At 40.8% G+C, this 27,634-nt stretch overlaps 1 protein-coding gene across 11 annotated transcripts; it reads right to left on the bottom strand.

The window, feature by feature from the left end:
- LOC147354530 (KRAB domain-containing protein 5-like) lies at positions 1-26,560 on the bottom strand. 11 transcript variants are annotated; one of them, XM_086354273.1, is made up of 10 exons: positions 26,523-26,560; positions 25,837-25,920; positions 21,264-22,751; positions 19,366-19,475; positions 19,144-19,266; positions 18,733-18,797; positions 11,425-11,551; positions 10,843-10,935; positions 2,548-2,835; positions 2,158-2,296 (listed from the first exon to the last, which is right to left on the bottom strand). In XM_086354273.1, exons 6-10 carry the CDS (start codon positions 18,733-18,735, stop codon positions 2,262-2,264), a joined length of 546 nt encoding a protein of 181 aa, XP_086210399.1. In that variant the 5' UTR covers positions 18,736-18,797; positions 19,144-19,266; positions 19,366-19,475; positions 21,264-22,751; positions 25,837-25,920; positions 26,523-26,560; the 3' UTR covers positions 2,158-2,261. The 11 variants fall into 11 exon arrangements, with proteins under 11 accessions (XP_086210392.1, XP_086210393.1, XP_086210396.1 ...); XM_086354266.1 differs by having other exon boundaries at positions 1-2,835; XM_086354267.1 differs by lacking the exon at positions 26,523-26,560 and adding an exon at positions 26,209-26,442 and having other exon boundaries at positions 1-2,835.
- Between the last annotated feature and the right edge of the window lie 1,074 nt (positions 26,561-27,634).

Consider the following 27,634-nt stretch of genomic DNA (forward strand, 5'->3'; position numbering starts at 1 on the left):
TGAAACACTAAAAGCCATTCACTTTTATTAATAACCATGTATTAATTTCACGCATAGTTGAAATAAAACCTTTTATAAGCCACAGTATGATCCATGATTAAATACAGATAAAAAGTACGTAGAAATATATTCATTTTTTGATATAATGATGTGAGATTTCTGATTTTTATGGCTTACCAAAGCCTAGGAAGCACTTCGCAAGCATGATATACACCAATTCCATGCCTTTTCCAGGAAGGGTTTCTTACGTTTCTAGGTTATCACTGTCTTTATTTCAACACTGTCATGTAATAATCATGATTTGTGTTGATATTATAAAGATACATCAGTACTGCACTGAACTGTCATTGTATTCTTCTTACAAATCAAGGATATTACTATTTAAACCTAACAACCAACTTCTGTCTTACTTTAATACATGGAAAGATTAAATGACCACTTATATCATGGCTACCTGCAGATATTTCACATCAATGACAAATACCTCCATTTAGATGTTCATTGTCCATTTTATATTATGGTATCCTTCATCTTCTAATGGAGAATAGACAGAAATGGTTGCAACACATATAAAAAGGCTAATCTTTAGTAAACCATCAAAAACCTATGTTTGCAAACACACTAGAAACAAAGCATAGTATGGATTATTTGAGTGCTGAATTACATTGACTTCAAATAATCACATCACGTCATTATTAACAAGCATACATACATTACTAAGAATTGTAACTTTCTAAGCATCAACCTTCATCTCATGATTCATGCTAATATATCCATTTTCTATGTGTTTTAACTACGGAGTACTCCCTACAGTCATTCTCCTTTACAGAAACTTCTGAAAACAAAATTGATGAAATGGTTTCTAGTATGCAACCTCTGATATTTACTTCAATTTAACTTTTGATTAAATACCTTTCTACATATTTGTTACATCATTTCCATTGGTTTCTTATATAAACTCTTGTGTTTTCTGATGCATGTTTAGGACAATCCTCTTCCATCACTTGTTCCATTACTAGCGTTTCTCTTCAGTGTGTGTTCTCAGATGTTTAGTGAGATTACTACTATGACTAAAGGCTTTGCCACATTCTGTACATTTATAAGGTCTCTCTCCAGTATGAATTCGCTGATGTTGAGTAAGATGTGAGCACTGAATAAAGGCTTTGCTACATTCTTTACATTTATAAGGTCTCTCCCCAGAATGAATTCGCTGATGTCGAGTAAGAACTGAGCAATGATGAAAGGCTTTGTTACAGTCTTTACATTTATAAGGTTTCTCTCCGGTATGAATTCGCTGATGTCGAATAAGATTTGAGCACTGAATAAAGGCTTTGTTACATTCTTTACATTTATAAGGTCTCTCCCCAGAATGAATTCGCTGATGTCCAGTAAGAAGTGAAAGACGATGAAAGGCTTTGTTACATTCTTTACATTTATAAGGCTTCTCTCCAGTATGAATTCGCTGATGATAGGTTAGCTGTGAGTAACAGATAAAGGCTTTGCTACATTCTGTACATTTATAAGGTCTCTCTCCAGTATGAATTTGCTGATGATAGGTGAGATGTGAGTAACAGATAAAGGCTTTGCCACATTCTGTACATTTATAAGGTTTCTCTCCAGTATGAATTCGCAGATGTTGAGTAAGATGTGAGTTGTAAGTAAAGGCTTTGCCACATTCTGTACATTTATAAGGTCTCTCTCCAGTGTGAATTCTCTCATGCTTAGTAAGAAGTGAGCGAAGGTTAAACACTTTGCTACATTCTGTACATTTGAAAGGTTTCCTTCCTGTATGAATTTTGTTATGTCTACTTAGATGGCATGACTTACTAAAGACTTTCCCACATATCTTACACTTGTTTTCTTTCTGTGGATTCTGAACAGTGTGCTGTTGAATAAGTTCTGAAGATTGATTAGAAACCTTACCATATTCAGTACAAATCCTTTCTTCACTACAAGTACTCTTATCTAGAGAAAAACCTGACATTTGATCAAAGGTACTTGTGCATTTATTACTTTTAGAATCCTTGTCTGAAGAGTTGGATCCCTGATGTTTCATGAGGTTTGAGTCTCCTTCAACCATATACCCAGTTTCATTGCCTGAATACCGTCTCAGGCCACCATAAATACTCTTGTAATTATTGGAGCTGGAGCTCTTACTTAAGGTATGACTCATTTTATTAAACATGGAAAGTTGTTGTGTATTAACCATATCACAATACGTATTGAACAATAATGGTTGGATTGTGTCTGTTCCATTATCATCAACATGATACATCTTGGAATGCAGAGAAAATATCTGTTGGGGGAAGAAAAATGACACCCTGCTCACGGATCCCTCAAATTGATTAGATTGCGAGTTTGCCCTCTCATTGTTAAATTGTACGTATTCAGACATGCTTGAATGTATGTTTAGTCGAAGCCTACGTTCAGAATTGTCTGAATCACTATTTACAGTAGGGACTAGATTACCTTCCAGATTATCCACGTTTCCTTTCAGAGAACATGTATGTTTCAAAAAAGGATGGAAATATTTTCTTAAACACTTACACTTCTCGGCGGATGTTGAAGACTGAAGTTGCTGTTTTTCCCAAGTTGTCTCACGTTGCTCATTTCTTTTTCCAGTAATGTTAGCATTATGTGTAACTCTCTCCATTTCTTTATGTCCATATAAACATCCTCTCTGTCTTTCATATACCCTGGTATATTCCCAGTCTTTCATTAAATTTAAGTTTCTGAGGTGAAATATTTGACATATTCCTAGGTTTGCTTTTGGGAATACATCTTCTAACGCTGCATTCCTCGGCATCAAATCCTGGGTGTCTTGTGGAGACATAGCTGAAAGATACCAAATAACAAGTGATTTTCCCTGCTATTCTCAGTGAATATCTTTAAAGACTTAGAGAAAATTGATGACCATTAGCTAATTTAAAAATAAAACAGAGACGGAAGGATCAAGATGCCAGAGGCTTAGGCAGATGTGGACTCATCTCTCTCTCCACAAATGAATGAGAAATGGAACAATTCTCACAGAGCCCAGATGAACATTAGTAGAGGCCCTTGGAAATTTGAAAGGACAAGAAAGACTCCTGCTGAGCCAGGTAGGACAAAAGAAAGAAGAAGGAAAAGGAAGAGGAGAGGAACTGGGTTCAGGCCTGAAACCCTGCGGGGAGATGAAACTGAGGAGAGGTCTCCATATGGGGGGAAGCCCCTCACTGGGTGAGGTCAGTTTGGACAGGAGGAGAGTCTCATTCTCTGTGAGGAGAGAACATGGCAACCAGGGTGTGGCAGCAGGACAGAGTGAGAGCTGAACACAGGGTACTGACGCCAGCCCTGCCCACCCAGCCGTACAGGCATGTCCACCAATGAAGAAAAAGAGCTGCGTTCTGAAATGTGGGGTTTGTAGAGCAGACCCAGGCAGAGGACTGTAATTGGCAATGAGGAAACATCCTGAAGGGATGGGAGTAAGGGAGGAGCTTTGCAAACAGGATGCTTGTGGTGTAAGCCTGAATCATCAGAGAGCAGAGCGCCATTGGTAAGTGATATCCAAAGAAGAAGCCCACTGCATCCCTTGTCCCTTCTGCTGGCCCCTGCTCAACAGGGGCTATGAAGAACTCCACCCACATAGGTCTTTTGAGCCCGAAGTTATGGCCTCCCCCATTGACCTCATCCACAATCAGAAGACTCCTGTACTCTGGGGCAGCCTTAGGAGCAGACACCTGTGAGTTGGCTATAGGCACAGATGGAGCTGAAAGCATAGGTGAACCCCAGGGATAAAGAAGAAAAGTTGTAACTTCTCCTTGAAGCAACACAAGCCATGGTCTTACACCCACGACCGGCTTTGTAACCTCAGCCCCCACAGGGCATCTGAACCAACAACCAGGGCTCTCCCAGTCATGGCAGGAATAGCTTTAGCAGCTATAGACTTTGTGGGCTCCTACAGAAGGGAGCTGGGCCAGGACAGAGCATGAGCTGCCCCATAGAACCACAGAGGGTCCAGCTCCACGGTGAATGTAATCCTAGGACCTGACTTCACTGAATCTATGATGGTGACCTTGTGAAAACAACAGCTGAGAGACACCAGGGCCACAGTTCATCATGCCCATGGTTAAGGTGGACAAGAGCAGTACCAAAACTACATAACATAAGAGCTTGAAGAACGCATGAGAGGGGGCACCAGAACACCCTGAAGTGAACATTCCTAGAGGAGTAATACTCAGTGACTTCTCTCCCAGTGGGTGTGCTCCAATCCCACCTGCCTGGCTCCACAGATCAGAAACACAGCAAAAACTCAGATCTGGGGGCTCTATTCCACCACGCAGGGAGCAAGCACCACCAGAGAGAGGGCACTAATAACCACAGAACAAGGGGGAAACAGCCCTGAATATCCAGGGCAGGCTCTGGTCACAATTAACAGCAATCAGAGCACAGATCAAGAGAGGATAAGGGCACAAACCTCTGGACCAACCTCACCCACCGAGGTGCAGATACCAGAAGGAAGACTAACTGCGTTCCTGCACCCTTCAAAACAGAGACCACAAACAGAACGCTGGACAAAATGAGATGGCAAATAAATACATTATAGGGGAAAAAACAAGATAAAAACCTCCAAGGACCACTGAGTTAAGAGGTGATAGGCAATCTAATGGTTACTTCTTGCTTTTAGTCATTTTAAGTGGAGACACCAAGCACTTTCACAAATCCCAGGTGCCTAGTAATTCTTAAATTCACTTCTTGCCACACGTTTCTGAAAATGTTCTATTAGATCTTTCAATCTAAAAAGCATAGATGATAGTGACAGAGAACTTAGCAGAAACTGAGGAGACATAAGGCACTGTCTGAGGAAGCTAAATACAAATTAGAGAAACTTAACAAAGTATTAGTTTTAAGAAATCAAATACAAAGAGAGACTTTCAAACTATGATTGAAAGAGGGAACTCTACTCATTGCTCTGTGGAGACCTAAATGGGAAGGAAATCAATAGGACAGTAAAGACTAGAGATCTCTTTAAGAAAATTAGAGGTACTGAGAATATTTCATGCTAAGACAGGAACAGTAAAGGACAGAAACGGGATGGACCTAAAAGAAGCAGAAGATATTAAGAGAAGCTGGCAAGAATATATGGAAGAACTATACAAAAAAGATCTTAATGACCGAGATAACCACGATGGTGTGGTCACTCACCTAGTAACAGACATCCTGGCATCCAAAGTAAAGTCGGCCTTAGAAGGCATGACTACCAACAAACCTAATGCAGGTGATGGAACTCCAGCTGACCTATTTCAAGTCCTAAAAGATGATAATGCTAAAGTTCTGCACTCGATAAGCCAGCAAATTTGGAAAACTCAGCAGTGGCCTGAGGACGGGAAAAGGTCAGCGTTCATTCCAATCACAAAGGAAGGCAATGCCTAAGAACTCTGAAACTACTACACAATTTGCCTCGTTTCAAACAATAGCAAAGGCTCAAAATTCTCCAAGCCAGGCTTTAACAGTACATGAACCAAGAGCTTCCAGATTTTCAAGCTGGATTTAGAAATGGCAGAGGAACCAGAGGTTAAATTGCCAACATCCCTTGGATCATAGAATAATCAAGAGAGTTCTGGGAAAACAATTACATCTGCTTTATTGACTACACCACAGACTTTGATTGTGTGGATCACAAGGAACTGTGGAAAATTCTTAAAGAGATGGGAACACCAGATTACCTTACCTGCCTCCTGAGAAATCTGTATGCATGTCAAGAAGCAACAGTGAGAACTGGACATGTGACAATGGACTGATTCCAAATGGGGAAAGGAGTACGTCAAGGCTGTATATTGTCAGCCTGCTTATTTAATTTATATGCACAGTACATCATGTGACATACTGGGTTGGATAAAGCACAAATTGGAATCAAGATTTCACGGGAGAAATATCCATAATCTCAGATATACAGATGACACCACCCTTATAGCACAAAGTGAATGAAAGGTTGTTGCTGAATCACGCAAATATGCTGGGATTCTTGTTCCGGAGGAGAAGAATTGAATTCAGGGCCAGAGATGATGCTTGTTCCCTCAGAGCTTTTTGTAATAAAGTTTTATTAAAGTATAAAGGAGATAGAGAAAGCTTCTAGAAATCAGTAGGGGGTAGACATCAGAAGTGTGTAGAAAGAGTACCCCCTTGCTAGTCTTAGCAATGGAGTTGTATACTCTCCAATGAATCTAAACAATGTCTGGAGGTTGTAAAGATCTCACCAGACCTACTCCCATAATTTACATTTTAAGATAACAGGATTAGCTAGAAGGTTTAGTCCAGAGACTGATTTAGGCAGGATACATTATTGTTATCAGTTGACTTCAGTTCAGTCACTAAATCGTGTCAGACTCTTTGCGACCCCATGAATCGCAGCACACCAGGCCTCCCTGTCCATCACCAACTCCCAGAGTTTACTCAGATTCACGTCCATCGAGTCAGTGATGCCATCCAGCCATCTCATCCTCTGTCGTCCCCTTCACCTCCTGCCCCCATCCCTCCCAGCATCACAGTCTTTCCCAGTGAGTCAACTCTTCCCATGAGGTGGCCAAAGTACTGGAGTTTCAGCTTTAGCATCATTCCTTCCAAAGAAATCCCAGGGCTGATCTCCTTCAGAATGGACTGGTTGGATCACCTTGCAGTCCAAGGGACTCTCAAGAGTCTTCTCCAACACCACAGTTCAAAAGCATCAATTCTTCAATGCTCAGCCTTATTCACAGTCCAACTCACACATCCATACATAACCACAGGAAAAACCAAAGCCTTGACTAGACGGACCTTTGTTGGCAAAGTAATGCCTCTGCTTTTGAATATGCTATCTAGTTTGGTCATAACTTTCCTTCCAAGGAGTAAGCGTCTTTTAAATTCATGGCTGCAGTCACCATCTGCAGTGATTTTAGAGCCCCCCAAAATAAGTCTGACACTGTTTCCACTGTTTCCCCATCTGTTTCCCATGAAGTGGGACCGGATGCCATGATCTTCGTTTTCTGAATGTTGAGCTTTAAGCCAACTTTTTCACTCTCCACTTTCACTTTCATCAAGAGGCTTTTGAGTTCCTCTTCACTTTTGGCCATAAGTGTGGTGTCATCTGCATATCTGAGGTTATTGATATTTCTCCCAGCAATCTTCATTCCAGCTTGTGCTTCTTCCAGTCCAGCATTTCTCATGATGTACACTGCATATAAGTTAAATAAGCAGGATGACAATATACAGCCTTGACATACTCCTCTTCCTATTTGGAACCAGTCTGCTGTTCCATGTCCAGTTCTAACTGTTGTTTCCTGACCTGCATACAGGTTTCTCAAGAGGCAGGTCAGGTGGTCTGGTATTCCCATCTCTTTCAGAATTTTCCACAGTTTATTGTGATCCACACACTCAAAGGCTTTGGCATAGTCCATAAAGCAGAAATAGATTTTTTTCTAGAACTCTCTTACTTTTTCCATGATCCAGTGGATGTTGGCAATTTGATCTCTGGTTTCTCTGCCTTTTCTAAAACCAGTTTGAACATCAGGAAGTTCACAGTTCATGTATTGCTGAAGCCTGGCTTGAAGAATTTTGGGCATTACTTTACTAGAATGTGAGATGAGTGCAATTGTGCGGTAGTTTGAGCATTCTTTGGCATTGCCTTTCTTTGGGACTGGAATGAAGACTGACCTTTTCCAGTCCTGTGGCCACTGCTGAGTTTTCCAAATGTGCTGGCATATTGAGTGCAGCACTTTCACAGCATCATCTTTCAGGATTTGACATAGCTCAACTGGAATTCCATCATCTCCACTAGCTTTGTTCATAGTGATGCTTTCTAAGGCCCACTTGACTTCACATTCCAGGATGTCTGGCTCCAGGTCAGTGATCACACCATCGTGATTATCTGGGTCGTGAACATCTTTTTTGTACGGTTCTTCTGTGTATTCTTGCCACCTCTTCTTGATATCTTCTGCTTCTGTTAGGTCCATACCATTTCTGTCCTTTATCGAGCCCATCTTTGCATGAAATGTTCCCTTGGTATCTCTGATTTTCTTGAAGAGATCTCTAGTCTTTCCCATTCTGTTGTTTTCCTCTATTTCTTTGCATTGATCACTGAGGAAGGCTTTCCTATCTCTTCTTGCTATTCTTTGGAACTCTGCATTCAGATGCTTATATCTTTCCTTTTCTCCTTTGCTTTTCACTTCTCTTCTTTTCACAGCTATTTGTAAGGCCTCCCCAGACAGTCATTTTGCTTTTTTGCATTTCTTTTCCATCGGGATGGTCTTGATCCCTGTCTCCTGTACAATGTCAGGAACCTCATTCCATAGTTAATCAGGCAGTCTTATCTATCAGATCTAGGCCCTTTAATCTCTTTCTCGTAAAGACCAGACCTACTCCCATAATTTACATGTTAAGATAAAAGGATTATCCAGAAGGTTTAATCCAGACTGTCCTCAGGCAGGATACATAATCCTAAGAAATGTAGAAGGAAAAAAAAAGTTTGTCCTGTTTTCCTCCTTGAGAATTCCGACCCCTCTCTCCTTCAGATCAGTCGCTCAGTCCTGTTGGACTCTTTGCGACCCCATGAATCGCAGCACGCCAGGCCTCCCTGTCCATCACCAACTCCCGCAGTTCACTCAGACTCACGTCCATTGGGTCAGTGATGCCATCCAGCCGTCTCATCCTCTGGCGTCCCCTTCTCCTCCTGCCCCCAATCCCTCCCAGCATCAGACTCTTTTCCAATAAGTCAACTCTTCGCATGAGGTGGCCAAAGTACTGGAGTTTCAGCTTTAGCATCATTCTTTCCAAAGAAATCCCAGGGCTGATCTCCTTCAGAATGGACTGGTTGGATCTCCTGGCAGTCCAAGGGATTCTCAAGAGCCTTCTCCAGCACCACAGTTCAAAAACATCAATTTTTCAGCGCTCAGCCTTCTTCACAGTCCAACTCTCACATCCATACATGACCACAAGAAAAACAATAGACTTGACTAGACAAACCTTTGTCGGTAAAGTAATGTCTCTGCTTTTGAATATGCTATCTAGGTTGGTCATAACTTTCCTTCCAAGGAGTAAGCGTCTTTCAATTTCATGGCTGCAGTCACCATCTGCAGTGATTTTGGAGCCCACAAAAATAAAGTCTGACACTCTTTCCACTGTTTCCCCATTTATTTCCCATGAAGTGATGGGACCAGATGCCATGATCTTCATTTTCGCAATGTTGAGCTTTAAGCCTCTCTCCTTGGGGACCCCTAGACTTCTTATCAACCTGCCTAGGAAATGACTCTGTCACAAAGAGGAACTGCGGAGTCTCTTGATGAAACTTAAAGAACCGGGTGAAAAAGCTGGTTTCAAACTCAACCTTTAAAAAATGAAGATTATGGCTCTGGTCAGATCATTTCATGACAAACAGCGGAAGAAACAGTGGAAACAGTGAGAGACTTTAATTTTTGGGGTTCCAAAATCACTGCAGATGGTGACTACAGCCATGAAAGTAAAAGACGCTTGCTCCTTGGAAGAAAAGCTATGACCAACCTAGGCAGCATATTAAAAACCACAAACATTACTTTGCTGACAAAGGTCCATCTAGTCAAAGCTATTGTTTTTCCAGTAGTCATGTATGGATGTGAGAGTTGGACCATGAAGACAGCTGAGTGCCAAAGAATTGATGTTTTTGAACTGTGGTGGTGGAGAAGACTCTTGAGAGTCCCTTGGACTGCAAGACCACACCACTCCATCCTAAAGGAAATCAGTCCTTAATATTCATTGGAAGGATACGCTGAAGCTGAAGATCCGATATTTTGGCCACCTGATGCGAAGAACAGACTCACTTAAAAAGACCCTGATCCTGGGAAAGATTGAAGATGAGAGGAGAAGGGGACAACAGAGGATGAGATGGTTGCATGGCACCACTGACTCGATGGACATGAGTTTGAGCAAGCTCTGGGAATTGGTGATGGACAGGGAAGTCTGGCTTGCTGGAGACCATGGATCACAGAGTCAGACTCAACTGAGCGACTGAACTGAACTGACTAATATGTATAATTGATTCTCTTTGCTGTATAGTAGAACAGCTATATTCCAATTAGAAATTTTAAGAAAGATTTCTTTATATAATCTAAAAATTGTCATAGTTTGAATCAACCATTAATAATATAGTGGAATATATGGTAAGATTTCATGTCAATTTATTTTAAAATTCTATGAAGTAATAGAACATAATAAAGTATTTTAGCATGTTAGAATTGGGGCAAATACACTAAAGATATTTAATGTGAGATCATATAAGGAAAAGTGAAACTTTGAAGTCAACCTGAGTTGTGTATTATTTCATTTTCATGAGGTTTTGCTTTCTGCAGTGAAAAATTACTTGAATTTGAAATTTATTCAGAAGGTCCTATATGTTGCTCCCAGTGGATACGAAATTATAAATCAGAGAACAAAAACCCGTCCCCAGTATTCCTAGAAGTTTTGCAGTTTGTCTGCCACTCCACTTGCACATTTCTGTCTAGACGTAGAAGGAAACTTTAAAAGGACTGTCATACTGTTGCTCAGAAATGGGCAGAGTTTTCCTAGGGTCCCCAAGAAATCGAAAAGCAACGAATGAATGCAGTTTGTCACAAGCCAAGAGGAGATTTTTAGTTCACACTGTGATGGAGAAAAATAATCACTGGTGACAAATTCATGAATGATTTAAGAGACAGAATGGGGCAGGTGATACATTCCTATGACAGTAGCAGACACAAACCCAAGTTCCTGAAAACCATTTCCACTGAAGCAAATCTTCCACAACCATGTGATGAAGGATGAGTTCCTCACTGTTCCTTGGACCTCTCATCTGATTCATCATCTCCAACCATTCATACCTACCTGGGTAAATGGCTGTTGTCTCCATTCTCCTTATATTCCTGGAATCCTTCAATTGCTCCAGAAAGGTGACCAGGTCCAGTTTAGAGACAAGACCTGTTGATCAGAGAAAGGAATATTTGTGTTGTTACAGATTCATCAGTATCGAATCCAGTATTATTCAGGTGAGACAAGAACGCATTTTGTTCTAGAAAACGATTTCCTTAAATACTTTATTCCAAGCCGCTATACAATACTAACAAACACCTAACAATCAGATCCTGAGATTCTGGTCAAGTAGTACTAAGGCAAAAGTAAGTAGTGTCAATGTGAAATTAAGAGAGGGTGCAACTATTTAATACCACAGAACTTACACAATTACCAGGAACCTAGAAGGAAGGAGGCAGAGTACATTAAGCAAGAAAACCGTCACCAGCATAACGAATCAGGAAGGCTTTCTTTCTAAACTAATAAATACCCATTTTCCCCTAGAAAGCAGAGATCTGAAACTACTGTGGGAAGCAGAAAATTTCAGAAGACATTCTTGGCATGACAGACAAAAACACAGTGGTTAAATAAGGGATTCTGGAAGGCAGTTATCCTCACCCAAGGAGGCCAGGTTCCCGTAGTTCTGTAACATCACGTCCCTGTACAATTCCCGCTGATCGAGGTCCAGGCATTCCCACTCCTCTTGAGTGAAGTCTATGGCCACATCCTGGAATGTCAGCCGTCCCTGAAATACAAAGTATAAATGCCATGTGTCTGTGGGAAGACTTACTAATGTGACCCAAGATGAAAACAGCAAGTTCAGAGACCTGGTCATGATTTAGTAGCTTGGCTATTATTACAAAATCTATTTTTTACACAGTAATCCTTTCTATGCAATTTCTAATGTGAAGAAAAGAGGATGAGTTATGACCCAGAAGCCATTAGAGAAACTATTCTCATCTGAAAGAGCAATTATAAAATAATCAAGGCAACATTAGCATATTTATTCTTTAGTGTTCTACTCGTGTGACATGGGATAAATTGTTTGTCAAAGAAACAGGATTTTTTTTTTTTTTTTTTTAAAGCATATTCTGAGCCAAGAGTTCTGAAGTGGGGCCAAAGCCACATTTCTAGCAAGGATATTTGAGTTAGTAATGTTGAAAATTCTGCTCAATGAATGACGATTTTGAACGGCAATGAAATAGAATAGTAAGGTAAGAATTCATACTTCAGTTGGAACTTGAACTGTTTTAGAGATTTAACAGGTCTAATGGGATAGTAACCTTTCTTGTGGTCTGGGCTCGTGTTGGAAAAGAATTTCCAGACGTGAGACAAACTGAGAGGGAAGTAAAGTTTATTAGAATGGGGGATGCTGTTAGAAGAGCAGGCCAGCTCAAGGGAGAACAGATGTTGAACAGGGGTCCTTAGTCCACTCATAGCCAGGGTACAAGGAGGGGGGAAGGGGTCTTGTGGATGATTGCTGAATGGATGAGGCACATATACTGGGTGGGGGAAGAGTAAGAAAAACACTTTCTCCTTATGGGGTAGGAGAGGAAACCATTTATACTGCTCAGGAGGACCTGAAATCAATACGTACAACATGGGGGTGGGAAAAATGGTAAGGGGTCTTGTTTTTCCATTCCTGCATTCCAAGACCCTCCTTGGTTTTATCTACTCTTTTGTCCCTGGGTCACCACATACCTCCCTCTGTTTATTTTTAGGGCCAATTCTTTGGCCCTTGTTGATACCCTGCTCATGTCTAACTATTTACCCATTTCCCTTCTCACACATTTGGGAATCCAGTTTCAAGGAAAAAGGGGCGACTGCTCTGGCTTCTTCAGGCTGAGCACAGGCACCATGGGGCTCTGGGTTCCCTTTGCCTACTCTGTCAGGGTGCATTTATGGAGAGAGATGAGAGTCCATGGAATGATAAGGTGACTTGTTTCAGCATTGTCTAGGTGTTAGGGAATATTCTTGCACGACCACTTGGAAATTTGTGGTATTTTAGAAGAAACAATCCTTATAAGAAAGTTAAAGTTACATGGCCTAAAGATTAATAGAAGTAGAAAAGCTGCTCAGAACAAAAAAAAAGAAAAGCTGCTCAGGGGTTAGTTAGGAGAACCAGGACCGGACACTGGTTCGTGACATTAGTGTTTCTCTAGGTACGAGAAAAAGCCAGAATCTGGGCTCATAAAATCTTTACCTGAAAACATCTGACTATCAGAAGGCCAGTTCTGGGTTTTTCCCAGGGCACAGATTGCCTTATTTCTGATCTCTACTCTCAACAGCTTTCGGGGAGGGGGTGGGGGCGGGGATTGGTGGAGGGGGCGGTCATTGAAAGTCAGGAGCTTGCTGTGGTCATGATGTCATCTTTGTAGAGACAGCTGGCAGAGTCCAGTTAGCAGAGTCCCTTCAGAGCCACATATTTGACCATGCCTTGGGGGCATTTCTTGGCCATTGTGTCCCATGGCACTGGGAAGGCTCATTCCCAGGTCTAGGGAAGGATCCATTGATAGGCCACTCAATGTGCTGTTTCTAGAGCAGGCCTTGTGAGTAGCAAAATCTCTGGACCATACCTGTCTTATTAGCCTCTTGGTCCAGGAAAAGATTCCCTTTTCTTCCTTCTTCCCATATCTAGATTTACATTATTACAATCATTGATAGCATTTGGAACTGCATATCAGCATTTTATCACAGGCTCAGTTACACATTGAGTAACATAAGAAACAATCTTCTGAAAGAAGCAACATAGAAAATAATATAGCTATAGCTAGCAGTTATTAGTCAGGATGTAAGTAAGAATGAAAAGTCAAGACCTTTCATTAGGTAGAGCCCAGTATTCCCCAAGTCATCTGACTTCACTTGTTAAATGACTATAACCTCGTGGTAATCTCCTGGTTGTATATCATGGAGCATCTAATCTTTATCTGAAGATTGCTTACTGAGATTAGCTTTAGAAACAAACTTAGAGTGTCCTTTTTAATAACTTAATTAAATCTTTTAGAAGTATAACATAAGAAGGAACTATCTCAGAAGTGAGTCTTAGTGAACACTAGACTCTAATTAACAAAACTAGAAACTTAGTTTAACAATAAAAAAAGTTAATATTCAGTTAAACATAATTTTTGCATTATGAGGGCATTAAACCTGTAGCCAGGGAAAGCTTTAACCCATCAAATAAAAATGAGGTTTGTCAGGGAGCTGGGAAAAGCCAGGCAGCCATGTTGGATTTTCCATAGCCCAGACTCTTTGATTTACAGCTATTGTTCACCCATTTTTAATTCCCTGATTGAGAAGCAGACCATGGCCATGTTTTAAGAACATCAGGATGGCAAAAGTTTAACCATGAGAGGTTATTTTTGTAGAAGAAGAATGAGCTTTGTCCATAGGTATCATAATCTTAAGTAATGCTTAGATTTTAAAAATGAATATAAATCACTTAAAGGCAAAGAAACTCATAATCTTTTATTGAAAGCTTGCCAGCTCTTATTGAAAGGGAGCCAGCACGGGAGTTCCCACCCATGACAAAGGTCATGCGGAGAGGCCTAATATGCAAAGTCAGGACTCAAGGCACCGCCCCACCCCCCACCCCCCACCGGACCTGCCTGAGCATCTACCCCAAAACCAGAATCTATTTTACTATTTTACGACTTTCACCAACTCCTCTGACATTAATGGGGGGGCTATCCCCGACCACCTTTCTCTGAAGGAAATCAACTTAGAGCTCTAGCTAATTAGCCTCCTGGGCATAACAGGAGTGTTTAAATCCAAACCCCTCAGATTGCTCTCTAACTTGCCCGACAGGTTTACCGGGACTCTTACAGCTATGCATAGGATTGTTTACAGTCTCCCAACCGCGAGAGGCACGGGAAGCTTAGAATATTCAAATAGTATAGAGCCTGTTGGAGAGTTAGAAATTGTTAGAACTAGTAGATTTCATTGTTGAGCCAATGCTTGCTGCCAAGTTTCCACATCCCCTGTATTGTATCCTTGAAAGTGTATTAATTAACATAGTTGGTACATCGAAAAAATAAGTAGTAGCCTTGGTGTTAACAACTTTAGACCCTTAAGGTAATAAATTCTTTCCTTGTTGTAAGCCCACTGCACCTCTGCCCTGTAGGAATGCAACTTTATCTAACACCTTCGGAGGATGTCGCCAAACTTTAAAATAATTACTCTTAGAGAAAATAAGTCTTATGGTTGACAAACCTTTATCAGAGTCATAAAATGTTAACAGGCCTTCTGGCCAGAAGATGATGTAAATCACCTAAACCATTTGTATAGTTTGCAGAAAAGAAAGCCTGGTCTCGATCAGGATCAAAGACTGCTGACTTTGCATGATTTTACATCCCCTATTATCCTCTATGCACAACTTAAGGTATATAAGCTCCCTTTGAAAATAAAGCTACGGGCCTTGCTCAACAGGCTTGGTCTCCCCGTGTCCTTCTTGCGTGCTTCCTTTTCTCTCCTTTTCTTCTCTATCTTTTCAGGCCAAAATAATTGGAGCATGGGGGTCCTCTGGGACTACTTATTTGCCTGGGCTTCTAAGACCCACTCGAGAAGGCACCCAAGGGGAGGCACCTTCCACTATTCGAGAGGGCGCCTGTGGCCTCCATAGTCAGAGCAAGTTCGGTGTCACGAACTTTATTGATTTCCCGTGTAAACCAGTTGTTAATGAGCCTCTAAAATCTCTCAGCCTTTGCTATTCTAATTGCCAACGCCGACCTCCTGAGGGAATCCCTGAATCCAACTGGGGCTGGACCCCGGTAAAAGCTGCATTCTAAGGAAACTTTGTTCTATTAACATAGAGATTAGACCAAATTCCAGTCTGGTACCAGCTTACCAGATAGCAAACAAAACTTGTTTATCGGAAGGTGTATTCTGTTTACAGATGAAATGTTCTGTATATGTCTGTTAAGTCCATTTGGTGTAATACATAGTTTTAAGTCTAATTTCTCCTTATTTTCTGTCTATATGATCTATCCATTGTTGAAAGTGGGATACTAAAGTCCCCAATTATAACCGTGTATTTCTATTTTCCCTTAATGTCTGTTAATATACACATAAATATATAATATTTAATAAAGATCAAATTATACAAATATACAATAATACACATATATAATAAGTATATATTTGCTTCCCCCCCCCCCAAAAAAGAAAAATCTTTTCCATAAATCATGAAGTAGCAGTATTCTTACAAAGTCATCAGAGTGAAACCATAGAAGGCATGTTTAAATCTGATTAAACTGCAAATGAGAATGTAGCCTGGTCATTGCTGTGACTTGTAACACTTTCACAGGATAAGTAGAATTATAGTTGACCACATTTTATTAGGGCGTATCAGATCTATATGAATTCCACATAATTTTAGGATACCTATATTAGTAACATCAACCATACAGTATAATCTGAGAAGATTTATCACCTCTTCAACAGTACTTCCCTTGTAATTTAACATGTCCAAAGAACCCAGGTAGTTTAATAGACCCCTGGGATATCTCAGGGGCCCTCTGAAGCATTCCAAAGTTAGCTAGAAGTCAAGTCATTTAGGAAATTTTGTGGGCAAATATCAAAAGGGGTTATAACACTCAGTCAGATAAAACCATATAGATCACTGGGAAACAATATATTCACTTAGCCAAAGTAACAAAGATTTCAAAGGTAAACCTAGAACAGATCACTTCAGAGGTAAAGAAACTTAAAATCTATTATCAAAGGCAGCTCAACATCTCAAGAAAACTTGTATTTATACACAAATTTCTTCCCCTGGGGTCCACTTTCCATAAAACATTTTAATCACTTTCTATACCCATTACTCTGTTCTCTCATCCTGAAACAGCCACCTGTAAGGCAGACCTACCTCCTTTTCCCTTCATAAAATGTAATTTCATTCATCATTCCTTCTTTACTGAAAATACACATGCTACTTTCTGTAAGCAACCAAGAATTTAAGCATTCTGTAGATTGGTGAACATATATACGAGAGATAATTTCTAAAAAAAAAACAAAAAATTCTAGAGAACATCTCAGGATGGCATCCTGTTCTCTAGAATTTTTCATGAATAGTCCAAAATCTCTACTTTCTCTGTAACAGGAAGTTAGTCCTCAGTAATGAATGTTTCAGAATCTCATTTTATTTGGAAATGACCAAGCTATTCGATAAACTTCCATCACTTAGTTTAGCACAGCCCTAGAAGTACAGGTTACCAAAATCTAGAGAAAGTTTTAGTCAGACATTTCTAAAGTATAATTATTCTTATAAGAGTTTCTCTGAAAGCTCATATCTCTTTTACATTTTCTTTGAAGTTTTTTTTTTTTTTCCCCATTCCTAGAGGTACTTTGCTGGTTGACAAACTTGTAACAGATATAAAAATATAACAATATTTAACTTATAATAAACCTAGGCACAATGAAAATACTGTGCTTAATGACTCTTAGACATATCTACATTAGATTAGCAAGCAAACATTAATACTAGATATTTAATATTGAATATTTCCCAGTTCATGTGAATCTGAAATTCATTTAGGTTAATTTCTCTTATAGTTAGAATTGTCTGAATTGTAAGCGCTTACTTTCCTTTAGGCCAATTAAATTAGAACTCATTTTTTTATTTATTTTTTTTTATTTTTTTTAGAACTCATTTATAACTTCAGCAATATTATAAAAAAAAAAAAGCGCATACTGAGACATATATAAATGCAGACAGACAGACAGAGATCTCATAGTTTCCTGCCTGAGATTTAAAACTTCTCTTTGACCCTTTTTTGTTTGTTTGTTTGGCTTGAAGTTCTGACTTGCCCAAGGCTGAGTTAGGTCTCAGGCAAAGTGGGCAGTGTATTTCAAGGACATGGAAAGGGGTAACTTCAAGCTTTGCCCTAGGCAGGCCTTTTAACAAGCTAGTTGTTTTTAAATGCATATGCGGAAAGAAAGGGTTAGGCAGATTCCAAGGGAAAGAAAATTTCATTTTAACTAGTTTTCTCCAAAGTCTAAAGAATATCAGGGCCATCCTGTGTCAAAAAGTCATCTTTCCTTTCTGTAGTTTTAGTTTTATAGCTAAAATATAGACCAAATAATGCTCAAATTAACCCTGATATCAGCGGCATTTCAGCTCATAAAAATTTTGGACTGTCCCTCTGGTGGGAAGTGAGGTCTTTGTCCCATGAGAAGAATCTGAAGGGTTAAGGGAATTTGCAGGAGTGAAGGGAGCTTGGTCATTCCCAGCCCTGAGAAACAGGAGTTGTCAGAAGGGAATTTTTTAGGATGTTCAGGAGTGGGGGAAGCTTGGTTCCCTCTCCACCTGAGAGATCAGCTTCCTTAGAAGGGGATTCTTTAGAATGTTAAGACAGTTTTTGATCCTTCAGGCTTTTGAATATAGAAGAAAGAGCTGGACCAAAGGGAACCTCAGAATCCTTTCCTAGAGATCATGTGGATATGAAAGGCCGCATAGAGGTCATCTAGGAAATCTGATGGAGAGAGACAGAGAGGGACAGGAGACAGAGAGGCAAAAAAGGCAAGGGAATTCTGAGTTCTTTCGCTTCTTTTGGCAAAACCTAGTGTGCCATTCAGAGGCCATTTTTAGGGTTCCCCCGTTTCTATTGGAGCCAGGCCTTTTGGAGGGTCAAAATTTTCCAGTTTCTGAGAATGTAACCAAGGGTTGATTATGAAAGAGCCTCCTGGGATGTAACAGAACCCACTCTTAGCCTACCTACCATAGAATGGGAGTACTGAGAGTCACTGGCTGACAGAAAGGCATCCCTTTTTCCCCGGTGGTCTCTCCGTGCGACTAACGCACAAAATGGCCGAGCGTCCCAACAGTCGCATCCGACAGTCAGAGCAGACCTCTGAGAACCGTGCAGCTAAGCCATCAGGTGACACGGGTAAAGAAAGCCAGAGATTCCTGGGAGCAACCAGGTGACTCACCATTTGGTGATTCCTTGAAACCTGGAAGGCACTCTTGGGACGGCTCAGAGGCAACACCCAGGCTTCTGTAAATCAATCCGGACCAAAAGGGAAAGAAGAGAAAGGGACAGGGAAGAAGGCTGAGGAATCCGCCTTACAATATATCTGGAAGGCAGTAGCCTGGGGACAAAGGTCTCTGTTTTGCTTCAACCTGATACGGTGGACAGAAGTTATCTTGCTGGAGGCAGATGCCCTTCTGGCCTGATCCGTTCTGTGTGCCCCCGATCCACACATGGGAGTCTTTCTGGCAGGCGCCCTAATGCGTTTTATGTGTCTGTCCTGTGCCCACACAATATTGGTTGGCATAGTCCTCAGTCGGAAAAAACAAAAAGGAGAGACCCTCAGCCATTCACAAAAAGGAGAGATCCTTACCAGGGCTTCCCTGGTGGCTCAGAGGGTAAAGCGTCTGCTTGCAATGCAGGAGACCTGGGTTTCATCCTTGGGTCAGGAGGATCCCCTGAAGAAGGAAATGGCAATCCACTCCAGTACTCTTGCCTGGAAAATCACATGGACAGAGAAGCCTAGTAGACTACAGTCTATGGGATCACAAAGAGTCGGACACGACTAAGCAACCTCACTTTCACTTTCACTCACCCATTCAAGCTGCAGCTACTGAGCAGTGGGGCCTTTGAACATACCAGAGGTGAACCCTGGCTACAGTTCCTACGTTGCTGCCACAGCACTTGCCTGTTGGCAGAGGGTCCCTGTGAGAAAGGAGAAGCAAAGATGGTGGGAAGAGACTCCAAGTCCCTGAACAAGCCACCAAAAATGTCATGGTTTGGCTGCGGGTTGGAAAAGAATTTCCAGACGTGAGATAATATGGGCCTGGTTTTTCAGTTTCTGCATTCTAAGACCTTCCTTGGTTTTATCTGCGCTTCACTCTTTGTGTAACCACAACCTTGGTAGAAAGAATCATTTTACCTATACAGTATATACTCTATATATCTTTCTGATTGTTTTTATCAGAGTCTTGAAACTGTAAGAAAAATAACTAAAAATCAGTAATGTTGCTCTTGTTCCTTTTGGCACATATTTTAACAAACAGCCATTAAGTGGCAGAGCTGAAACTTTACTTCAGTTTATGCACTTTAGACTTTAACTAATAAAACACAGACAGATTCACAGAGACAACTCTAAGAAAAGTTGATAGAAGTTTCTGTTCATTGCAGTTCAGTTCAGTCGCTCAGTCATGTCTGAATCTTTGCGACCCCATGATTCGCAGCACGCCAGCCCTCCATGTCCATCACCGACTTCCGGAGTTCACCCAAACTCATGTGCATCGAGTCGGCGATGCCACCCAGCCATCTCATCCTCTGTTGTCCCCTTCTCCTGCCCCCAATTCTGCCCAGCATCAGGGTCTTTTCCAATGAGGCAACTCTTCGCATGAGGTGGCTAAAGTATTGGAGTTTCAGCCTCAGCATCAGTCCTTCCAATGAACACCCAGGACTGGTTTCCTTTAGGATGGACTGTTTGGATCTCCTTGCAGTCCAAGGTATTAGCAAGAGTCTCCTCCAGAACTATAGTTTAAAAGCATCAATTCTTTGGCACTCAGCTTTCTGCACAGCCCAAATCTCACAGCCATACATGACCACTGGAAAAACCATAGCCTTGACTAGACGGACCTTTGTTGGCAAAGTAATGTCTCTGCTTTTGAATATGCTATCTAGGTTGGTCATAACTTTCCTTCCAAGGAGCAAGTATCTTTTAATTTCATGGCTGCAATCACCAACTGCAGTGACTTTGGAGCCCCCCAAAATAACGTCTGACACTGTTTTGCTATCTATTTCCCATGAAGTGATGGGACCAGATGCCATGATCTTTGTTTTCTGAATGTTGAGCTTTAAGCCAACTTTTTCACTCTCCACTTTCACTTTCATCAAGAGGCTTTTGAGTTCCTCTTCACTTTCTGCCATTAGGGTGGTGTCATCTGCATATCTAAGATTACTGATATTTTTCCAGGCAATCTTGATTGCAGCTTGTGCTTCTTCCACCCAGCGCTTTTCATGATGTACTCTGAATATCAGTTAAATAAGCAGGGTGACAATATACAGTCTTGACAAACTCCTTTTCGTATTTGGAACCAGTCTGTTGTTCCATGTCCAGTTCTAACTGTTGCTTCCTGACCTGCATACAGATTTCTCAAGAGCAGGTCAGGTGGTCTGGGAGTCCCATCTCTTTCAGAATTTTCGAAAGTTTATTGTGATCCACACAGTCAAAGGCTTTGGCATAGTCAATAAAGCAGAAATAGATGTTTTCCTGGAACTCTCTTGCTTTTTCCATGATCCAGCGGATGTTGGCAATTTCATCTCTGGTTCCTCTGCCTTTTCCTAAAACCAGCTTGAACATCTGGAAGTTCACGGTTCACATATTGCTGAAGCCTGGCTTGGAGAATTTTGAGCATTACTTTACTAGCGTGTGAGATTAGTGCAATTGTGTGGTAGTCTGAGCATTCTTTGGCATTGCCTTTCTTTGGGATTGGAATGAAAACTGACCTTTTCCAGTCCTGTGGCCAGTGCCGAGTTTTCCAAATGTGCTGGCATATTGAGTGCAGCACTTTCACAAGTTTCTGCAATGTAAAGAATACTAAAGACAAGAAATGTTTTAGTCACTCAGTCATGTCCCATTCTTTGTGACCCCATGGACTCTAACTTGCCAGATTCCTCTCTCCTAGAAATTCCCAAGCAGGAATACTGGAATGGGTAGTCATTCCCTCCCAGAAGTTCTTCAAGAAAACAAAGCAAAAAGAAAATAAGAAGAAAAAATTGATCAAGTCATGTTAATATTTTCATACATACGGTTCAGTTCAGTTGCTCAGTCATAACCGACTCTTCGCTATCCCACGGCACACAGCTCGCCAGGCCTCCACCAACTCCCGGAGCCTACTCAAACTCATCTCCACTAAGTACAGACATACACTCACATGGGTCTATATGCTCAATTAGAGGAAGAGACAAAATTTTTCATGTCACTAAATCAGGTAATTTTGAATGGGGTAAAAATGTACATAATGTTAGAGGATGATATTCTTCATTTGCACTGAGCTGTACTTTAAATTTTAATACAGTTGAGCATAGGACTAATAAGATTCTTGTAAATATTTTGGAAAATACAAATACCTGTGTAATTACCTGCAATGAGACTCTGTGATGTAAGCATGGAGTATACTGGAAAAGATCAGACCTGGGTTTGGGATGAAAACTCCCACTCCCAAAACCCATCATCTCTGCTAAATACACATGAGTGTTCATTTCCCAAAGCAGAAAGAAAGTAAGAAAACATGAAGTTACTCCATTAATTGTGATAGTTTAGGCATATCCCTCACTTTTTCTTTCCAAGACACTTGTTCAAGTCAAGTGGAAAAAAACAAATTCATAGCATGGGAATCTCACAAACCAGTGAACATGAGTCATGCAGTAAGAAGTACATGGAGGAATGCATTATCACTGCATGGGTATTTTGGCATTTGTATGGAAACTATGATCTGAATCTATCATTAAAAACTGTTAGTTTGGGGACTTCAGTGACTAAGAACATGAGCTCCCAATGCACGGAGGTCAGGTTCTTTCCCTGATCAGGAAACTAGATCCCACATGCTATAGTTAAGAGTTTACATGTCACAACCAAAGAACCTGAACATTACAAGGATGACTGAAGATCCTACTTGCCACAAGAACACCCAGTGAAGCCAAATAAATATTTTAAAAATGTGTTGTAAGCAAATTTCACTTCATATATACCTTCCCTGATCTGTAGCCTAACGTTGCGGTCCTTTAATGGACTGGAATCTGGTGGTCGGAGTCGACAATAAGAAAGTAAAAGAAAGAAAGGGGCTGATATTTCCTGGCTTGTGCAGAGAACCAATAAAGCCCTTGACACAGGGCTTGTACCACTCACGAAAGCACAGGGCATCCTCTCGAGGAGGTCTGGAAAGCCCGGGAAAGAAAGTGAGCTTGGCAGGATTCCACGCTCCAGAGAACTACCTGAGGGAGAGAAAGAAAGAAAGATACGGGGACCCAAGCTCTAATGGAATAAGGGTGCTTTAATGATCTTTGTGTGAGCATATATAGGCTGTTAAAGAATTTCTTTGACAATGATAAAGATCAGAAAACCAAACGAATAGTAACCGCTACCAAGGAAACAAAGAATTAACAATGGTCACAAGGTCAGAAGACAACCCATATCTCAACAGGGAGGGTTGTGACTAGGCAGAGTAACCAAAGGGAAAGAATTTACTGAAGGAAATCCATACACACAATCCATCTCATTATCTCAGTTCTGGGAGCAGGACTGAACTGGTATTGTACTATAATATGACTTTTACACAGCAATATTTTCTACGGTAATCCAAAAACAAAAAAAGATGAGAAATGACCCACACACCATTTCAGAAACTATTCTGATCTGGAAAAGAAATGATAAAATAATCAGAACACCATGGGCATATTTATTTTTGAGTGTTGTATTGGTATGACACAGGATGAATTGTCTATCAAGGAAACAAGTAATATTTTTGAAAAGCATACTCTGACCCAAGAGTTCTTGAGTGGGAGAAAAATGCCATTTATTTTAACAAGCTTAATTTTTTTCAGAGTATTGTTAACAAGCTTCTTTTAACTAGTGATATTCAAAATTCTGCTCCACAAATGACTGTTTTGAATAGTAACGAAATACAATAGTAAGGTAAACATTCATACTTACTTTTGAACGTCAAGTGTTTTACAAATTTTACAGTTCAAATATGATAACATCCTCAGTAGCAACAATCATTTTAACTATTTAGGATATACTACATATCTTTCTGAGGATTTTTACAGAGTCTTGGATGTGTAATGGAAATAATTTAAAATCAATTATGTTGTTGTTCCACCTTTTTGCAAATATGTACCAAACATTCCTTAAATAGCTTAAATTTATCTCACTTTATGTACCCTAAACTTTAATAATACGCAGACAAACAGATAGGGACAACTCTAAAGAGAGTTCATAGAAGTTTCTCTAACTGTGAAGAATACAAAATACAAGAAAAATAACTGATCAAATCATATGAACATTTTCATGCATACATATATTAAAATGGAACTATATATTCATTTCATTAAAATGAAACAATCTAAGGCCATGGAAAATATGTAAGAACAATTTTCAAAGGTTAGAATAAATAAAAATATTCATGAAATGATGATGGCTTTTATAAACCCTAGGTTTCTGCACACAAAGATGCACACATAAATACACTAAAGGCAAAAGCAACTGTCCATAAGTAACAGATCTTTTGGAAGAAACATTTTTAATCCACCTTTTTTTAAAAAATTCAAGTATATTTTAGCATTTATGGTAAAACAAACATTTACAAATTTTGCATGAATGCATGCTAAGTCACATCAATCATGTCTAACACTTTGCGACCCCATGGACTGTAGCCATCCAGACTCCTCTGTCTGTGAGATTTCCCAGGCAAAAATACTGGAGGGGGTTGCCATTTCCTTCACCAGGGGACCTTCCCAACCCAAAGATCAAACCCAGTTCTCCTGCATTGGCAGGCGGATTCTTTACCACTGAGCCACCTGGGTTCACTGAAAACAATTTTTTCTCTTTAGTAAGAATAATCAAAAACACAATATGAGAAATAGTCTACATTTTTATTAGCAAATATACCATGACACCTACCTATTTAGAACACATTTCTAGACCTATGTGAAGAAACTGTAAACCTTTACTGAAGCACATAATGTCTGAAAATCACAAGTTTTATTTGGAAGATGTGGTGACATAAAGACTTCAGCGACTGCAAATTCAGAACAATTCAAACTCAAAACGAGAGCCAACATAACTATGAATTTAAAAACGAAAAAACACCTAAATAGAGGGCAATTACAGATTTCTGTAATTACAATCTGTAAATCTGTAATTCTGCCAAATTACAGACGAAGTTATCACTGTACAGACTAGTGAAACTTCAAAATAAATGAAGCAAAATAGTAAGAAGGTAGCCAAAGAAGCTCACCTAAAGAGAGATTTAGACATTATTTTTAACAATAAAATAGAAGGTAAACACAACAAAATATTTTTTTAATAATGCAACAGCTGAGGTATTCCAAGGTAACAACAAAAATCAGAGGGGGTAAAAAAAAGGTCAAAGGGCATAAAAAAAAGATTTAGGTTTCAGCATTGTGTAATAAAGAATTTAGGGACTTGCCTGATGGTCCAGTGGTGAGAAATCTGCCTGTCAATGCAGACGACATGGGTTCCATCCCTGATCAGGGAAGATCCCACATGCCTTGAAGCAGCTAAGCTACTGTGCCACAACTACTGAAGCCCACCTGCTCCAGAGCCTGTCAGTTATTAATACAACGACTGAACCCGTGCCTTGGAGCCACAGCTCCACAACAAGATAGTATAGCTCCTCCTAATCACAACAGAGAAAGCTCAAGTGCATCAGCAAAATCCCAGTATAGCCAAAACTAAATAAATACTAAACTAAAAGAAAAAAAAAAAAGAATTTGGCAGGCTTTGGTCCCTAGGTTGTGGAAGTTTCTTAACTACTTGTAATTAACTAGTTAACTACTTCCACGTTTATTAATTTGGAATTTAAGTGTTTTATTCTTTTGGAATTTCCTTAGTGACTGAAGTAGCTTTATTACTCTCCGTGGGCCCTGATTATTTATGCTACCAACATGACCTAAAGTGGGCCCTTGGTTTAATAATGGGACGACTCAGGTTGTGAGGCTGGACAGTTCACAAAGACCAAGGATGTGACTAGAGGTTTGGGGCTTTGAGCCAGGTGGGCTTATTAGCCCAACCTCTAAGGAGGGGAGAATGCTGGAGATGTTATCAATCCCGACTATGTGGCTAAACTGCAATAAAAACTTGAGTGAGCTTCTTTGGCTGGCAATACTCTGTTTTCTATCACACTGATGTGCCAGGAAGGCAATGGGTCCCTTGGGATGATGACTATGGGTCAGTTCAAACAAACCCGTTGAGAAGTTAAGGAGCTTGATCAAGTCCAAAGAAGCAGCATTTCAAGAAAGAGACGGAGCAAACAAACAAAAGGACTATGCCTCTTACCTCGGAATGAGTCATTTCTGATTCCTTGTTTTCCTCTTTCTCTGGGCTTCCTTCTCAGGTAAGATCAGTCGTGGGAAGTGACCCCTGAGTGTTGAGAATAGGCTGTTTAATACTTAGAAAAACACACCGAGCTCCCTGTAACACAGCCCCACACAGAGGGAGGATCTCAACAGGTACAAAACACAATCCTCTACGGCCACTGACACAGCAGGGATTCTGGAACACAGAATCAAACGAGGTGTTTTTCGTTTTATTCTTTTCTTCAGGACTCGCGGCCCTTTCTGTGAAAACCACACGTTTCAGGCTGACCCTCCCCTTCAAACCTCAGGCGAGACCCTGACCAAACTCCATACAGAATAGAACCTCCTTCACCTCTTCGCGGATCAAGGACCTAGGGGTTGGGCAATACAGGACTTTAAGCAGCGGTCTCTACAAGTTAGAAGGTAGAACTGCCAGAGAAGGACGTGGACTCTAGAACGATATTAACAGGAAGCGGACGTGGACCCCAGGGACGCGGCAGCTGAGCTAAAGGACTTCAGAACTTCTCACGGCGATGCGAGGACACACACTGGGGACGGGAAAATGGGGACGGTAGTTTGAACGTCCACAGAGACCCCCGAAACCCACGTGTGAAGGACAACAGGCTGTGGGACTAGGAAATCCGGGTTTTAAATGAACAAACTCACCAGAACTCTGTCGCTCATTTAAACGCTATTCCGGGTCTGCAGGATACTGCGCACGCGCGGGCGGAAGATCCGTAACAAAGGAAGGTGAGTGCGCTACGCCACGGCCAACGAGAGGCGACGTAAGGGGAGAGGGTGGGACGAGGCCGGAAGCGCATGTACGTAGGGGCTGGGCCAGTGGGGGCGGAGCTTTACCTCCCCTCACCCTGTCCCTGTCAGTTTTGGGTCTGTTGGTCCTTCAGTCCAGCTGTGCTTCAGTTTCTCTGCCTTTTGATGCCTTTAAATCTCTTTGATTTCCTCTGGAGCAGAGCTGCTTCCTGCTTGTTCTAAGTTAGTGTTTCACACAACTTAAGGCAAAAGAGAAGAATTTTGAGAGCTGCCTCTATGGGAAGCCGAGATGTTTTCAGCAAGTTGAAAAACGGGAAAAATTAAAAAGCCCATTGTGTGAGTGTGTGAAGATGGGTGTCTCCTCAGTGACGAAAAGTAGAATGTAATCACTCAGATGATCCGTTGGGAGTGTCACGAGAGTGTATACTCCTCGATTCTGTCTCGTCACAACAAAGATTTGGAGTGACGGACATTAAAACCCCCCTCGGCGTGTCACAGCTCTCGGGTCTTGGACAGCTTGTTATAATTTTTGTCTTTTAATTTCGTGGCTGCAGTCACCATCTGTAGTGATTTTGGAGCCCAGAAAAATAAAGTCTGGCATTGTTTCCACTGTTTCCCCATCTATTTCCCATGAAGTGGTGGGACTGGATGCCATGATCTTCGTTTTCTGAATGTTGAGCTTTAAGCCAACTTTTTCACTCTCCACTTTGACTTTCATCAAGAGGCTTTTGAGTTCCTCTTCACTTTCTGCCATAAGGGTGATGTCATCTGCATATCTGAGGTTATTGATATTTCTCCCGGCAATCTTGATTCCAGCTTTTGTTTCTTCCAGTCCAGCGTTTCTCATGATGTACTCTGCATATAAGTTAAATAAACAGGGTGACAATATACAGCCTTGACGTACTCCTTTTCCTATTTGGAACCAGTCTGTTGTTCCATGTCCAGTTCTAACTGTTGCTTCCTGACCTGCATAAAAATTTCTCAAGAGGCAGATCAGGTGTTTTGGT

The sequence above is a fragment of the Bos grunniens genome, chromosome 18 (assembly GCF_055505025.1).
Source record: "Bos grunniens cultivar Pamir isolate PY7600 chromosome 18, Bosgru_T2T1.0, whole genome shotgun sequence".
NCBI classification, from domain to species: domain Eukaryota; kingdom Metazoa; phylum Chordata; class Mammalia; order Artiodactyla; family Bovidae; genus Bos; species Bos grunniens.

Coding starts and splice junctions, on each gene's coding strand:
- LOC147354530 (XM_086354263.1), bottom strand. Junction 10,936..11,424: donor CGGGAACCTGGCCTCCTTGG/GTGAGGATAACT, acceptor TCTGATCAACAG/GTCTTGTCTCTAAACTGGAC. Junction 2,836..10,842: donor GACAACAGCCATTTACCCAG/GTAGGTATGAAT, acceptor GGTATCTTTCAG/CTATGTCTCCACAAGACACC.